The 16,106-nt window shown below is 47.6% G+C and overlaps 1 protein-coding gene across 15 annotated transcripts in view; it reads right to left on the reverse strand.

Moving 5' to 3' along the window:
• Positions 1–16,106, reverse strand: part of sei (potassium voltage-gated channel seizure) — a 343,569-nt gene that overhangs the window by 33,307 nt on the left and 294,156 nt on the right. For 12 of the 15 annotated variants that reach the window (XM_055076850.1, XM_055076847.1, XM_055076849.1 and 9 more), the window contains one exon: positions 13,490–13,580. In XM_055076850.1, coding sequence (XP_054932825.1) covers positions 13,490–13,580 — 91 coding nt within the window. Of the gene's footprint in view, positions 1–1,490; positions 13,120–13,489; positions 13,581–16,106 lie in introns of those variants that run through there. The other 3 variants (XM_055076852.1, XM_055076853.1, XM_055076851.1) reach the window with 3 other exon arrangements.

The following is a 16,106-nucleotide window of genomic DNA, read 5'->3' on the forward strand; positions in this document are numbered from 1 at the left end:
GACTCCTATGTATAAGTTTTTGGCAAAGTGTAAAGTTACGCATTTGAGTGGCACAACGCACACGGTTTTTCCTCAATCACTTGAGTACTGGTAAACTCGCGTTCACCAGTTTAAAGCAGTGGTTATATAAGCTGGTCAGAGGAACCATAGTTTCCTCGTTGATGCATACGCGCTGTACCTGAACAGGTCGCGTTGCTGTTTTTGAGCAGCGCGATCACGTCCAAAGCAGTGATGACTTTTGTAAAGAAAGTGAGAAAGCGCTTTAGAATTTGTTCGAAATGCCATAGGGACCCTCAGATCGGAATAGTAATGTCCAAATAAAGCATCCGAATTGCACAAAGTGTCTTGGTTGCCGGTGCTTTACGCATTCTGCAGAAAGGTGGCATCCAGGTCTTCAGGCGAGAAGGAACTGGTATGAAGGTGCTGTAACCACACAGTTCACTCAAAACCTTTTACACCATTGCAAGCTATACCTTCAGGATTCGGCAATCAGAGCGTTCACGCAATAATCAAACTTCATAGTGCGAACAGGTTTCGGCAGCAGCAGTGACTTGGTTAAATTGATTAATATATTGCGCTGAGCTTACTAAACAACGGAAGACTATGATAGCTGGCGTAGCGCAGGTCTGTCGGACAATATTAGCTATCTCGGGCTCTTTTATGGCCACTAAATGCTCCGTACATAAGCGTACAGGTCCGCAGCGGTACACCGTAGGTACTGAGCCAACGGAGTGTAACAAAGCTCCGCTTACACGTATGTTTGCATTCGTTAAACTGGAATGGCCTGATCGTTCTGCGCGAAGAATTTTGCCTAGAGAAGAAAGTCATAATCGAAAACTAATAAAATTTACATCTGCAGCTTTACAAGACCATGGTCTCGGCGCAGACATCAGTAACAAAATTACACTGCACTACAGCAGAGCCGAGATGTGGCCCGACAGAAGGAACCACACTGTGGGGTAGAAGTTTTGATGAACCATGTCAAATCACCTCTGACAAGTTGGCCGACGTTTCGATAAGTGGACCTATATTTCTCAAAGGCGGCCTCATCATCCTTGGCGTGTTAGGTTGAAGTGGTTAGCGAAGTTACGTTACGTGGCGACGCTGTGGCGGAGGCTATCCGCAAAAGGAAGAAACTGAAAAGAAAACACGGCCTGGCATTGCACGCTTCTAGGCAGGGTGGGGAACCAGCCTCATTTTCTTTTCGGTTATTTCTTTTGTAGGTAGCCGCTGCCCGTAACAACACCACGTGACGTCGCTCCCCTAACCACCTAAAGCTTAACACGCCAAGGATGAGAAGGCTGCCTTATGTCCACCTATAGGAACGTCGACCAGCCTGCCTGAGGGGCTTTACCATAGCTTATCCACCTTTTATTCCATACTATACTATATATACTATAACAGAGACCCGCGGACGTTCTTGATGCCAATCACTTTGTGTGAGAAAGGGCAGCACATAATGAATGAAAAAACTGCTCGATGCGAGAAAGCGCCTTGCATAGTTCATTTATTGAACGCTGTCGGCGGAAGGCAACAAAGCGGGTGAGAACCACCCTTCTTCTCGTTCATGCTTTTTTTTTCTTCATAGCACTTTTTAGAGATAAATAACATTGAAAACGTAGCCGCAACAGGCTCTCATTGCACTCTCTCGTGTGTGAAACAGCAGAGAAACCGGCTATCTTCTTCAAGTCGAGCAATAATGTGGAAATGCCACCAGAAAGGAGGAAGCGAATAGAAATAACGCTGCCGTACGACAACTTTGTGTAACCTGAAAATAAAGTATTCATTTCAATTTCACAGAATATACAGTCTGCATACCACTTTCTGGTGGAAAACTAGACTGTCGAGCGCAATGTAAGGAATTATGATATTCCCTAGTAAAAACAAATGCACAACGAGCGGCATATTTTTTTTAACTATATAGGGCAAACCTTTCAAATTCACAACGCACTAAAAAATATAGAAGTCTATAACCTACACAGACGAACAAACAGTGGCTCCCTCAGAACCCTATAAGGGACGACGCTGATGAACGAACGTCAGAAAATTCTTGTAGTTATCCCTGGGAGGTCTATATATATGTATTCATCTGGACGGCTATTGTTAAATCTCTAAAGGAAGTTATCGCAGCCTCCAGTTTCATATTAAGGATACTTAGTGCAGCATAGGGTACCGCCGCACTCTAGATCTCGGATGCCACAGCCATTATCGGCTTTCCTCGGTGAAGTGCGAGCAATATATTTGCATTTTGTCACGAGATTGGTGATACTTTTGAAGTAAATCATCGTGGAGATCAAAGGGGCATTAAACACCCTAGCACTCAGACGCGTCACCATCTCATTCATCAGACAGAGCAGCGCAGCACGCGGTGATGTTCGCATAACTGGTACAGGTTCGGATCAGTACCAATGGGAAAACCTAATGCGGTCGGAGCAGAAGGCCGGAAACAGCACCCTACATTCCTATCCTATCCTCATGCTATTCGCTGCTGTACTTGTTTCTTTTTATCCTCAGCCTAACTGCGCTCCTCTTGGCGCTAGTGTTAATTTCAGAAAATGGCGATGTAATTATGCAAATTGTGCCTGATACCTTACTTCAGATTCCCGATCGCATTGCTGCGGCACAGTGCGGGCGCTAGCTATTCCAGCGCGCTCGTTGTGCAAGTATGAAACGAACAAACAGCGCTAAGATACGATGGCGGCTCTCGCAGACGTTTTCGGGTCTCTTTCACTTGGCTCCGCTTCCTGCTATTCATTGCAGTAGATCACTAGACTTGTGACTACCTTTACGAAGATGATCACCTGTGCACGCGGTCTTAACTGAATGACGAAAATGTCTGAGAACCTAATATACGACCGTGTCTGACAACGATTCATCATCAAACTTTTCGACAGACCTGTCTCTTGACGCCACAGCATTTGCAGCGGGCCAAATCGAAGAGACCCGAACGTTTGTTGGGGGAATGTTGACTGGTCACTGCTCTCCGGAGCATCTTTGACTCATTTAAGCTGCGTTACGAAAATTGTGCCAATCGCAAGGAGACTGGCATCGTAAATGTTTCTTTTGTGAACAACGGGCATACTTCCCGAGTGAATGGGGCAATAAAATGAGGCAGTTGCCTTGATACGCCGCATGACTAATTATCTTTTCATCCTGCAAATCAAGCGGCGGTAGAAAATAAATCCTGAGTAGTTCCATATGGTCAAGTGCACAGCACTCGTTTGCTGTACAAGAAATGAGTGAAAAACCATTGGCATACGTTTTCATAAAGCGGCACAGGCTCACACATAACGCGAACACAGACTCCTACTTCCAAAGACGATCACAAAAGAAGTGAAACAGTACCGAGAAAACGTCTCAAAAGCAGGACAGAAACAAGAAACACACGAGTGGTGATGAGTAAATTTACTGCGAAGTAGAAATAATGTCTGTAATACATATTTATAATATGTATAATATGTACAAAGAAGTGAGCATCAACATAAGCAGCTTTGCCGTCGAAAGAAGCCAAGTATTTTTTTTTTGTCTGTTATGTACAAGTCGAAAAAGCCAAACTTTTCTAGCACAGTGCGGCGTCACTATAACGAAGATTCGGAGGCCAGTGTGCAATCCTGTAGTCGGCACCAAAAGAGAAACACTAACGCGATGAGCTTTGTTCACAGGTTCATGAATGCTGCGTGTTTGTGTTCGTGTGTGTGTGTCTGCGTGTGCAATGTATGTGCACGACTGGGGGGTCTTGTGCGCCGAAGCGCGAAGCGCCTGTGCGCCGCGCCACCTCGTGGTGAAAAATAGAGTGCGCGAAGCCGTTAGCCTAAACAAAAAAAAAAGAACGGGGTGACTGCTGTTCAACCCACATCGCGCCATCGACGCCGCCGACTCGCTATTTATAGGGCATGCTGGGAAAGCAAGCTGTCGACATCACGCCGGTCAGAAATCTGCGCCACGTGCAAAGGCGGATGAACGCCAGCGGCAATGAATGCGACCGGCGACGGAGATATCACATAAAAGGTATTGCGAGCACCCATGAGAGCTAATAACATTGGATGAAAAGGAGTTCTACAAGGACGCAAGGTTTAAGACTAGAGCTTACCACAGGCCGTCGACATCACACCTGTGGAAGTCGCATGAGACTATCACCATACGGAGGCGATCTCGCGCAGTCATAGCAGGCGGTACAACGTCGTCCGGCTGTACAACCTCCGCCTTTCGAGCAGTTTCGTTCTTCTCTTTCCGATCTGACTCGCTAAAGCCCGCCCCACTTTCTTTCACTACGACTCGGGTGTTCCTCTATCCTCGTCAAGAGACTTCATTACCCTCTCCGGAAAGATGATCGCTGCCATGTTCGTTACACGTTTGTAATAACATTCGATAATCCGTGTTTCTGGCGATACGTCTCTGCAGTACGTTCACAAACATTTCGCGCTGAAACAGAACCAGGAATTGCTTGAAATGACAACCATTGTCGTCAAAAAAATGTTTTTAAAACAGACCGCACGCAATTGAAAGCACTGTGGTGCTAATAAAACTGGTCACAGACCATTCCTTTGTTTTACAGCAGAAGGTGGGCCATCATGTGCTTTAGGCAGAACATACCGCTACGAGATTTTCTTTGATTATTGCCATTGTAGTGCGCACACTTTGGGTACACACAGTGGAAGTAAAAGTTGCAAGGATGGTTAGCCTGGCCGCAGTACCTCTGCCTCTATGTTCCTAATGAAGTCCATAGTGCATTACCTGACGCTAAGCAGAAACTTACAGCAATCTCAAAATGTTAAGTAAAGCAAAATGGAAAACCAGTTCCTGTGCAGTCACCAAATTGCTTTGGTATCTGCAACCAGTGGTTAGTTGGAGCAGTAAAATTAAACCCAAGCGATTTGAACACGCCTCAAAGTCATAACTTAGAGCACAACTTTCTAAAGTCCGCTCCTGTGAGCCACGTGACGCGTCTGCGGGTATCGCGCACCCATCTTGACCATTAGGTCAGCGATAAGTATTTTCTGCTTGAAGCTTTTCTGACAGTACCGTCCTCTGGCATCCCGGGACAAGAAAGAAGTGGGATTGACTACTGACTATAGTGATATCACAAAGTACTAATCTCGCTCAAAAGTGCCAAGGAGACACCCGTACTGTACGCAACACTTGCGAAGGTTGGTCTTATGTTGGTCTCACGCTGTAGCCACAGCATGGCTCAGAGTAGCCTACAGCCTCTTGTAGTCAACCTTCAAAATTTAAATCCAATATATTGCTTAGTGCTTTCGTTTCGTAACATTGCTCAATTTTCAGCCATGGCAGCATCAAATTTCTTGCTTCAGAAACCATTGAGTCACTAGGAATGCGAGACTGCAAATTCCAGGCCATTGTGCAATGCAATAAATAGGTGATAGCGCGAACGAAGCCACTGGCTTAACCTCCCATAATGTTTTTGCTGTGTTCACCTGATATGTCCTCCAGCGCGAGAAACCGCACTGCCTTTCGGAACAAACCGGCATACTTCTGGAGATTGGGTGTTACGATAAAAAAGAAAACGCGGTATCAACATTCTGCTGGCTCACACAGAAAAGCTCGAGTCACGTGACCAGTTTGCCGTTCTTTTGTGCTTTTGAATTACATTTCGGTATGGTCTTCCTTGATTTCAAGGAAGGACATACATAACACATGTTTCTTGCTGTTAGCGTGCGGCGGTCACGCTGCTTTTTGCAGCACGTTTTTGTTTTCTTTTACGAGCAAACCGCGCAGTCTTCTCTTCCTGCCATGCCCTACTCTAACGTGCGCGTTAAGACCCTGCTGAAGTGACACGATATGCTCTTTCTCTACTTTCATTAGCCCATCACCACTTCGTCACGTTACGGCCGTTCGTCTCTGAGCAACGCCTGTTGCATGCGCCATACCTGATCGAGATATCTGGCTAATAAAAGGAACTTGAAAAACAGTCACTAAATAGTCACGTTATTCACTGTGTCCCTTCTGGGTGTAAAGACGTTAAACAGAGCACAGTTCCTAATCACACATGTCCAAAGCATTTGTTGCCTCTGTACTTGCTTTAGATGTATAAAATGACTTCTATGAGATGAAAATTAACACAAAAGATGTCCCTACAAGTCAAGTGTCACTCATCGGTTACACACGAGAATCACGCAAAAATACCAGATCATAGGCCGGCCCCGGGTAAAAGCTCACAATCAAGTTCGGAAATATATTACTTGCTCGTCACTAACGTACCGTACATTTCACGCTCGACACACACAGCCTGTTATAAAAAGAGGAAGCGTTCTGCACATTCTGAGATGATACAAACTACAACCTTGTTTGAGTCTCCATGGTCGTTCACTCAGATACTCAAAGCTACTTCCGTTTTGTGAAATTCTGACACACAGCCAAAGTTGGTGTCACTGAGTTTCTAACTCAAGGCGTCAGAACAGAATCGACGTTTCGTTCGATTGCTTTCTTAGAAGAATTACGTCAAAATTCCTCCATTACTGCCGAAACCTTTGTCATCAAAACGTTGCATAACGCTGTGGGCGATAACTAGACCGTTGCGAGGTTTGCGATTGTGCGAGCGAAATTCAGGCGAACTACGTTCTTAAGCTCTCATTAAGCCCCAAATTAGGCACATGAAGAAAAGCTTGACCAATGACTCCGCACCTACTTTAAACGAAATCGACCGCATTGTTAATTAATGCACAAGGGCTGGGCGACACACGAAATCAAAGCTCTTGTAACGCACGAATCGAAAAGCTCAAGCGAGTGTGCATGACCGCAAGGCAGCCCAATAAACTTCCGACAATAATCTAACCACATGTTCAAATTAAGCGTTGTCGTAACAGAGCCGCTCCTTTCAAATTCGTCAGCGTCAACTTGCCTAAGGTCTACTAACATCATTAGAAAAGAATTGTGCGCACTTGCCTAACTTTGTTACCATTTCTTCGACAAGGTTTCCCGCTTCTCTGGTAACGCAAACCCGGTGGTGTGAATGTTATGCTATTTGTGTGACATTCCCGCGCGAACACGACGCGACTAAAATGCTGATTTTTAGCAACGTGAACTGGTTCACAGTAACAAGAGATTCAAATAGGACCCGCTCTTCGGCAAATGTCTTCAGGCAGCGCACTACGGGGAAGCTATGGTGACGCAATGCTCATTCCAAGAACGTTTGCATTCTCTCATGAATTTGACAGATGCGTACATTCTCCAAGAAAACTTTTCGGTGTTCTTCTACACCTTGACGTGATATGGCGCTATCTCTTGTACTCTACGCTTGCCACGCATAAACAACACGTAAATGTCAGGGTACGTTTACGCTTACGCAAGCCTTAACGCCCAATTCTACCAGGAGCGCGTTACAACGAAAACTCTCACAATATTGCAAGTACTAACCTAGTCATAAAAGCAACTTGGCTCTACGAAGGCTTTCTCTGCCAGGACACTTATTAAAACTCCTAGAAGGCCAGGAAGTGCAGAGCTAGACAACTCGCAACGTCGCAACATTAACGTACCATTGGCCCTGCTGACGGGACAGTCAGTGATTTATGCATATGACGTTGACCTGCCTCGGTCGATGCGGCTAAATGAAACAGCGATCGGTAGTCGCTGGTTGGACGAATTACTGGGCGGGAATTATGGGTTTGGTGGCTTGCAATGAAGACGGGTGAGTACGTGACGTTGCCTTGGTCGTTCGGTTCAGAGTGCTGTGGGCGAACTAGTCAGCGTGAATTATTTGCCGACATGGAAAACGTCATGCACCATTGCCGAGCACGTAGGCGTGGCTGAAAAGCGCGCTAAGCTCGCAACTAAAAAAAAAATGCTTTGCATCAAAAAGCGAAACACATCCGCTCCGTGGCATTTTTTTTTTCCTTCAGTGGTACCTCTGAAATAGAGATATCATGGTGATCGAGAACATTCTCTCCACTGACATATAGAAATGGTTTTACTCGATGAGCAGAGTTCACTGCGGCGAGTGCGAAGGGCGGAACGTAATGGAACAATACAAAAAGATATGTTGAACAAGTCCTCCAAAAAGCAAGTGTTTAACAGAGCATAAGTTTCAAGTGCTTACGTGTAAAAGTGATGGGGGCAGGGTGGTGCGACAGCTTTTAGCCTGCGGCAAGGCACTCCGAAGCGTGTAGTATACGTCGGTGCGAAATATCACCGGCGCCTCAATCGGACGCGCAGGAATCAACGGCTGCGTCGCAACCGAAGAACCAAAGAAAAACGCCAAAACGCCGAGCGTAGCGTAACTGTATTTCTTTGATGATGCCGAGTACCGCCGTATAGACGCAGCCTCGCCCCAAAATGTTTCGAGTGTTTCAAAGCGCACACTTTATGCTGACACTCTTCGCGCGAGCTGGCCCAACGTCGGCGTAGTATGTTAAAATCGGGGCGATGGCCATCGTCAGAAGCTTGAATTTGACGAAGTGTGAGCGAATTCATTTACGAGTATTACAGGCAGCCTTGCAACGAGTCGCCGAGTGTAGTGTTCCTGAGATTCCTGTGTATATGTGCTGATCGTGCCCACTGCAATCTCACAAATTTGTGCTTAAGCAAAGAGATGTGGTCCAGACGCTTTGCTTTGAATGATAGAAGTTTCTCACTCACTAATTCTACAGCCTACGCTTAAGCAGGATGTGCACAAATGGTAATGGTTGAAGTCGCGAGAGCTCTACCGATGCTTCCTCATAAGTAAGTGAGCTTAAACACGAGCGACGATTATACTTTTTTTTTTGTTCTGTCTTCCGTTCTACAATACTACCGGCAAGCTTCCTTCCCTGCTATTTGCGTGAACGCCAACGTGACCGTGGTATTGCTTTTTCGCTTGGCTTTTGTCTCGCCAGCATTGGTAGCATTACGGCCGACCACGTTTCGCCAAAGCGTACTCCAAGCAGTTGCATAACTTGCAACGCCTGACCGACCACGCATGCATGAAAAGCCGGAAGAGTGTCTAATTCTCTGGGAAGTAATTCGGTCATCCGAATTCTTGTGAGCTTGCGTTCGCTCTGTACTAAGGCTATATCTTGTAACGAGTCGAGCTTCCGAAGCATCGTTAGCGAATCGATCTGAGTGCTGAAATACTTGAGAAACCTCTGAAACCGACACGACTGTCGAGTGTGAATAGGATGCTTTGAACGTTACGCGCGTATATGCGAGCTACACGACCCGATTCGTAAACAATAATTGCTAGCCCTCCGGGAAACGTAGATCTTCGGCGAGATTGCACAACTCCCGAGCTCTTGTTAATTGGCAGGAATAAATAAGTACGGCCCGTATAAGGAGCAATTTCTACTATCACGAGCGAGGACGAGTAAGCTCGCTCTTGTTTTTGACATCCTACGAATAGCGCCCGCGTGTGCGCTCGAGTACACGTGCTCCGTATAGGATCGCAGTGAATGTGCCAGAACTTGCTAAAGACGCGATTGGAATGGTGCGGAACCTGACGTCCGTGTATAACTGGAGCGGGACACTCGCTATGTAACACGCGAACTCGCACTTCGAGTACCTGCGCTCGTGCTTCACCTATCCAGCCCGGGAGGGATGGACGAGCTGAAAATTGGGTCGGTACGTTGTACTTCACTACCCACTGCTCTCAAAACGGGAGAGGCGTCACGGTTCGCCTGGAATTTAACGTGACGTGCAATTGACGCGCAACCTTGGTACGCTAGTGCTTGAACTCTAAACCACGTCGCGCACTTCTGTGTTTGGTATCTCCTCTCTACGTTTCTTGGCTCGGCAGAATGCAGTAATGGTCAAAAGTACACGGGCAAGGTGGATGCTTACAAATGACAACGGCGTATGGTGTCCTGTGACGGTCACGGGTGAACGAAGGTTGCACTTCGGTAAGATGCGCTGACGAATGCAATTTCCTTCGGCGAAACGTTAGCTCCAGCTCCGTGTAGGCCTCGTCGAAGAGTCACCGAAGCGTATAATGCGGAACCCGCGCATATCCTGTCGTTCGAGATGTCTCGATCAACACGCAGTAGCCTCGCTCACTATCTGCAGCCCCGGAGCAGCAGACGTGACGCAGGGGCTCCGCAGCACACTGCAGCGGCTCCTTTAAGCCGTCCACCTTGCGACGCGTGCCTGCTTGACAAAGACTGCAAACGTTCAATCAAAGAATAAACCGCTCGCTTGCTTTCGCTGCGCAGGGACACGGCCACAGCTATGTCGATAAAGCCGAAATCTGACAAACTACTTTCTCGCGTTTGGGCGAGCACTTCGTCCTCCGTGGCGGCGAAGAGTTTGTAACCACAGTTCGCTGACGGTGTAGGGGATGACCGCGCGACAATTACGTACTAACGGAAGTGGGTGGGCAGGGGGGAATCAGAAAAAGCACGAACCTTGAATTCAATTGTGATGATCCTAGAGAGGTGGCAAAACGATATGCCGAGTGTTAGAACATCATGCCGCCGAAGAGATGAAAACGCTAAAACAGAAAAGAAAGTAAAATGAAAACAACAACAAACCGCACGGGGCGGGTGAGTAGCCGTCATGTGTCCTTCGAGTGCGCGTACACAACTTCTTGGTGGCAGCCGGCGGCGGGTGCCCTTTCTCCAGCCACGGAACTCGCACACTCGAGCGCTCCTCTTTGGGTCCAGTTCGATGGGAGCGCAGACGCGCCGAATTCAAAATATAAGAACGTCTTATTAAATCCACGAGATCAGTTTCAAGGGTGTAGGGGGGAGCGGGGGTTCACCGAAGCAGGCGTGTCCACTCTGCTCCGGCAGCTTTTCGTAATGCGCACAACTGTCTCACCGTCTCTTACTCTCTGTACACGAAGGAATCACAGAAGCGCAAACAACAAGACGCAGTACAGCAGCAGCAGCTGCTGCGCCGTCGGTTTCCAGGAATGTCAGGTGACGAGTATGGGCGCTGTTGTCCTCCCGAGTAGTCTTGGAAGAGGCGGCAGTCTCTGTCTGTCTCTATCACTCTCTCTTTCTCTCTCTCGTTTCGATGAACTGAAGGCCAAGCATGAAAGAGCGTCGAAAGGCTACCACCAAACAGCATCACTGGCGTGACTTCGTGTTGGGGATTGGCCACGGCAGCAGCGTGCTCAGGAAGAGATACCTGAGTAACACGAATGTTTCCTCTTGCCTCAATGCAAAATAAACAACTTAAGATCAATAGCTCACAGCTCAACTTTAAAACCTGTAAGGGGGTAAATCCTTAATATGAACAGTCGCGAGCTAGAAATAGGCGGCGAAACGCCTTCATATTGCATATCTAGCTACACAGCACGAAAACAAAGTGAGGAAGGGGAATTAGATATTATGCAAGTAGCCACACATTACAAATCTACGAGGGCTATTTTTGTGACCGTGTTATTGTGTCCAAGTGCTCGTGAAGGTTTGACAGTGGGATCCTGCGAAAATCGTCAAATGCTCTGCAAAATAGAAACGTTTGCGTGGCTCACGGATTTGAAGAATATTGGATTGAATGTTGAATTGAATTGGACTGAATTTTCGGATTCTTGTCTAATTTTGTAAAGGCAGCGCGTCTTTGAAATGCATTATGGCTGTTCTTGAATTGCATTTTTCGAAGTGCATTTACACCATCTAACGAAAATGTAAATATGAGCTTCACCGCATGAAAAACCAGGCATCCGAGCGATGGCCATGCAGCTTTCGCTAACGCAGGATGAGTTTCGCGGCAAAGCGAACATGAAGTTACGGTTTAAATTCCGGTTCTAGCATCCTGTCATCTCACGACGTCGCTTATCCCTCTCATCGGTTGGTCGAACAGTAAATCGAGCGATTGATTGCGCAAACGGGAGAATTTGAATTCTCGAGATTTAGAAGCGTTAGTAACGGTCGGGATGTGCGGTGTGATAGCAGGGCGGGAAAATTTAGCGCGATACTTAAAATTCCTGAGCATGATTACTAGCAAATAGGCCTATGAGAAAAAACGAAGCTGTTAAGGTCAGCTGACATTGAACATTTCACAGGATTTATATTGATTTATTCCCCCGTAGGTCAGCTTTAGTTCTGAGTGTTGTGTTCCCTGAGCAAACGCTCGCACTAAACGAGGTACCAGCAAGAAAGGACATCATTAACACTGCAGCACCAAGATCTCAGCAATGCAAGTGACAGGCATTGCCTAAATATTGGCAGGGTCCTGATTGTATCCATGAAAAGCTTTGAAAGTAGCCGTGCTAAAGTGAGCAATCAAAACAAGATGTGCCCTGGCGCTAGATCGCGGCATTATTTTTTCCTCTGCAGCCATTCTCAGCAAAACAGCTTGAAATTTTGAAAACAGTAAGAGGTGTTGAAGCTATCAATAAACTGCACAATAAATCAGTGCAGAATCTGAGCATAACTTAGGCCGCACTGTTTCTTTTTTTTTTAATTCCCAGAACAAACCTTTCACGACCCTTAAGTGTCACATCTGGCGCTTTCCTGCATCGCCTGTTTGCTGATCTACTGAGCGGACGTTGTGTGATAGAAATGTACGTCATGATAGAACACAGCGGACACTGCTTTCTTTCTCCAGCTTGACGGGGCTGCCCTAAGGCATAGAAGTAAGGAACGCTCCGAATAAATGGGTTGAACCTAGGATCAATACAGGAACTTCAGCATTGTTGTGCAATCATGCGGTCAAACGGTCACCTTTCTCCCTAATTTCCGCAACAATCTGCCCAGCTTTTCTTTTGTTTGTTTTGTTTTAGCGAGTGAACCTGTAGGCGCTGTGGCAGTGAACAATTCCCAACACGAAGACCGAACAGAATGGCATCATTTCCGATGGCTGGGGCGTCGCCATCCGAGGCTCTCCTCGGTCGTCCGGGATGATCCGCCGACAGTCGGTCGCACGTCACTCACCGGACAGGCACTGAACGAAGAAGCGAAGGCAGCCAGAAGGGGAACCAGCGTGCGGGATTAAAAACGAACAGCACCAATCAACGAAAGCCGCCGCCGGGGAACACGACGGCGGCGGCCGCGCGCGAGCAGCCGCCGGAGCGCGGCCAGCTTCCGTCCGTCACACGTCCGAAGTCCGACTGGTCACCCTATCCTTCGTGGCCGCCGCCGACGTCGTCGTTGTCGTCGTCGAAGAGGACGCCGGGCTGGTGGCGGCTTCGCGCGACTCGTCTTCTTCCGCCGGCGTCCGTGTGAGCCGAGGTCTGTGCTGCTTCGTCGGCTGCGAGAACGCGGAACGAGAAAAAAAAAAAAAAACGCGAGAAGGTCACTGCTGCACCACGACCCACCACCACTCCGCGAAATCACTGATGAGAGTTACCGAGCTCTCAAGGTTCCAGAAATGTGTGAAGTTGCAATAATCTGCTTTTGTTTCGGAGTGGCCTTACCTGCGTATTCAGAAATGCAACTTAACTTGAAGCTCATGCTTGACTTGATATAAATGACGCCTGGTGCAAACGCGCCGAAGACACTCATAGCGTTTCTTTGATGGGTTGACGACAGGCGTCGTTTAAGTCAAGTCGACCATGGGCTTCAAATTAAGATGCCTTTCTGAATACGGGGGTTAGAGTGGCCTCTATTGGATCACTCACCTGAGCCAGGTCACCCGGATGTGAGGCACTGCGAAAGGGTTCTGTCCACGGGTCCGAACCAGCCGGCCATGTGCATGAACCTCCACCCGCCCTGGAAAAAATGCACAGTCAATTCGCTGTAACTCACACCCGCCGCGTTGGCTTAGCAGCTGTGGTGCTGCGCTGCTAAACACGAGCTCGAGGGATCAAATCCCGGCCGCGGCGGCCGCTCTTCGATGAGGGCGAAATCGAAAAACGTCCATGTCGTGTGCGTTGGGGGCAAGTTAAAGATGAAAGTATATGATGGGAAAGTATATGAGGGATTAAGCAGCACAAAATTAACACGGAGTCCCGCACTACGACGTGCCTCATCATCAAATCGTGGTTATGGCCGGTAAAACCCCAGAATTCAATTAAATTCGCTAAAGCACAGGTCATTGTTATTCATCGACTTAATGTAAACAAAAACATCAGATGTGCTAATAATGTCTGGTCAATGTTAGTTGAAAGTGGTGTCATGTTTTGCTAATATTAGGTGTTCCTGATTTATGGCTTATGTCATGACTAGAGTTACGTTCTAACTAGTAGAAGTAGTTTTCAGCTTGCCGTAGTAGTTTCATTAGTGATATTAATTAATTTCCTTGCAGTACTGCAAGCCCTTAATATACTCTTACAGCGTGTAAACTACGCAAACACAAAGAAAAAGATGACAACCCCAAGAACGCGCGCCGAATCTCGTAAAAAAAATTGGCTAGCAGTCCTCACTTGTGGAAACTTCTGGGCTGTTATCTTTCCACTCGGCTACTGTTTGTACAACGTACAAATACTTGAAGACAACTATGTACATGAGTACATGAATACATGACAATGGTTTGCAAAGTTGCAATTTTTACATGTAGTCGCCGGTATAGTTCTGAAGAAATGCTACTAGCTCAACCATAGTCGAGAGTACATGTAAGCATGAAATGGCTACCAGCAAAGCAGATTGGTTGGAGGTGATACAAGCCACAATGTTAAAATGTGCGTAGTGCTTGTTCGCAACGGCACACCCCACCACACCACGCCATACTGTGCACTGGTCCATCTGCACGCAATAGCTTCCTGTAACATACAGAACCAAAGCCAAACAGTCGTCCGCGGCGTGCCGGCCGCTACCGGTTTGGACGCTGCCTGCGCGTCGGACGCACCGCGAAACTCACGGACCGTTTGCATTGAAAAGAGCACAGGCAACCCTGTCTCAGCGCCAAAAGATGACAATCAAGTGTATAGTGCCCTGTATCTGCCTTTTGAACGTCGCTATTGGAAATGACAAATAAAACTTCATCGTACTAGAAGTTAAAACTTGAGTGATATTGTGAACAAACACTAGAAAGAGCTTGGACGCAATATTTTTTGTAACTTGTTTGGACAGTAACTAGCGTATGTAATGCGGTCCTGTACAAACGGTTGAGGCCAAAGGCCACACTTTCGTATGCTTTTACTGGTTGCCCAATGTCGGTTCAGGACTTTGGCTTGAAGGTCACCGACAACGGTGACCTTCGAGACTTTGTAGACGCTGAAGAATACACACGAGAACACCGGTTCACGGCGGTGGTCGTAGACGTTAGCTCCCGGCTTACGCACGCGTGTAGTGTCGCAATGGAATACCCCGAAACAGCGAAAGAGGTAGCGCTTGCGCTTACCGACCCCCTGTGCGAGGTAGTTCTTAGCGACTCACAATCCGCAGTTCGCAACTACGCGCGGGGGCGCATTTCCTCCGAAGCTCTCCAGATACGTCACCACCCCCACCGATGAGGGCCCCCCTAACTTGAACGAGGTAGCACACCACTCTGCGCGAGAACTGACCCGCCGCGCAGAATCGGAGACCGCCTCTTCGAATTCGGAACTCCTGATTCAAAACACGCGAGAACACCTGGTCAGGTACAATGACATCACCAAGCACTACCAGCTAGGCAGGCGGTTGCTGCCCCCCCCTCACCCCATGCTGAAACGTCGCCAGGCAGTCATCTGGCGACAATAGCCAACACAAACATTCCCCAGTCCGGTGCGATTGCAGCACATTTTCCCCGCGCAATACCCGACTGCTCTTTGCAAATTATGTCAGGAAATTAGAGCGACGCTGTCACACATGTTGTGGGAGTGTCGTGTTACATCAGCTACAATGGCAGTAGCTCCGGAGGCTCTTGCGTCGAAGTGAGCCGCCACTTTGCGCAGCTCCAACCTCAAGACACAAGAGTGGGCTGTCCAGCAAGCCCGAGAGAAAAAGCGTGCCGTGCGTAGCGCGCGCGCCGGTGGGCGAGGAGAATCGAGGAGGAAAGCGCCGGGCGGAGGAGAGTGTCGCTACTTTCAAATTATCAAGGGGCTTTAATGCCATGTGCCATAGAGCTGACGCTAGATTGGACTCTGGCTCGGTTCTAAATGTTTACACTAGAGAACTTCCTTTAATCGTAAAAATCCTTCAAAGATGTAAAGGCAGCTTCAAGATCTGACAGCTTTCGGAAGTACTAGGGGACTATTTGATGGCTTACGGCCTCACTTGAACTCATGGCACCGCATGACGTGATCAATGAATGGCAGTGAAAAGAATTGTTAATAGCGTTATAATGCATAATAAAATGTTGCAGTTTCACGGCAGCAT

The sequence above is a fragment of the Dermacentor andersoni genome, chromosome 2, assembly GCF_023375885.2.
Source record: "Dermacentor andersoni chromosome 2, qqDerAnde1_hic_scaffold, whole genome shotgun sequence".
Classification (NCBI taxonomy): domain Eukaryota; kingdom Metazoa; phylum Arthropoda; class Arachnida; order Ixodida; family Ixodidae; genus Dermacentor; species Dermacentor andersoni.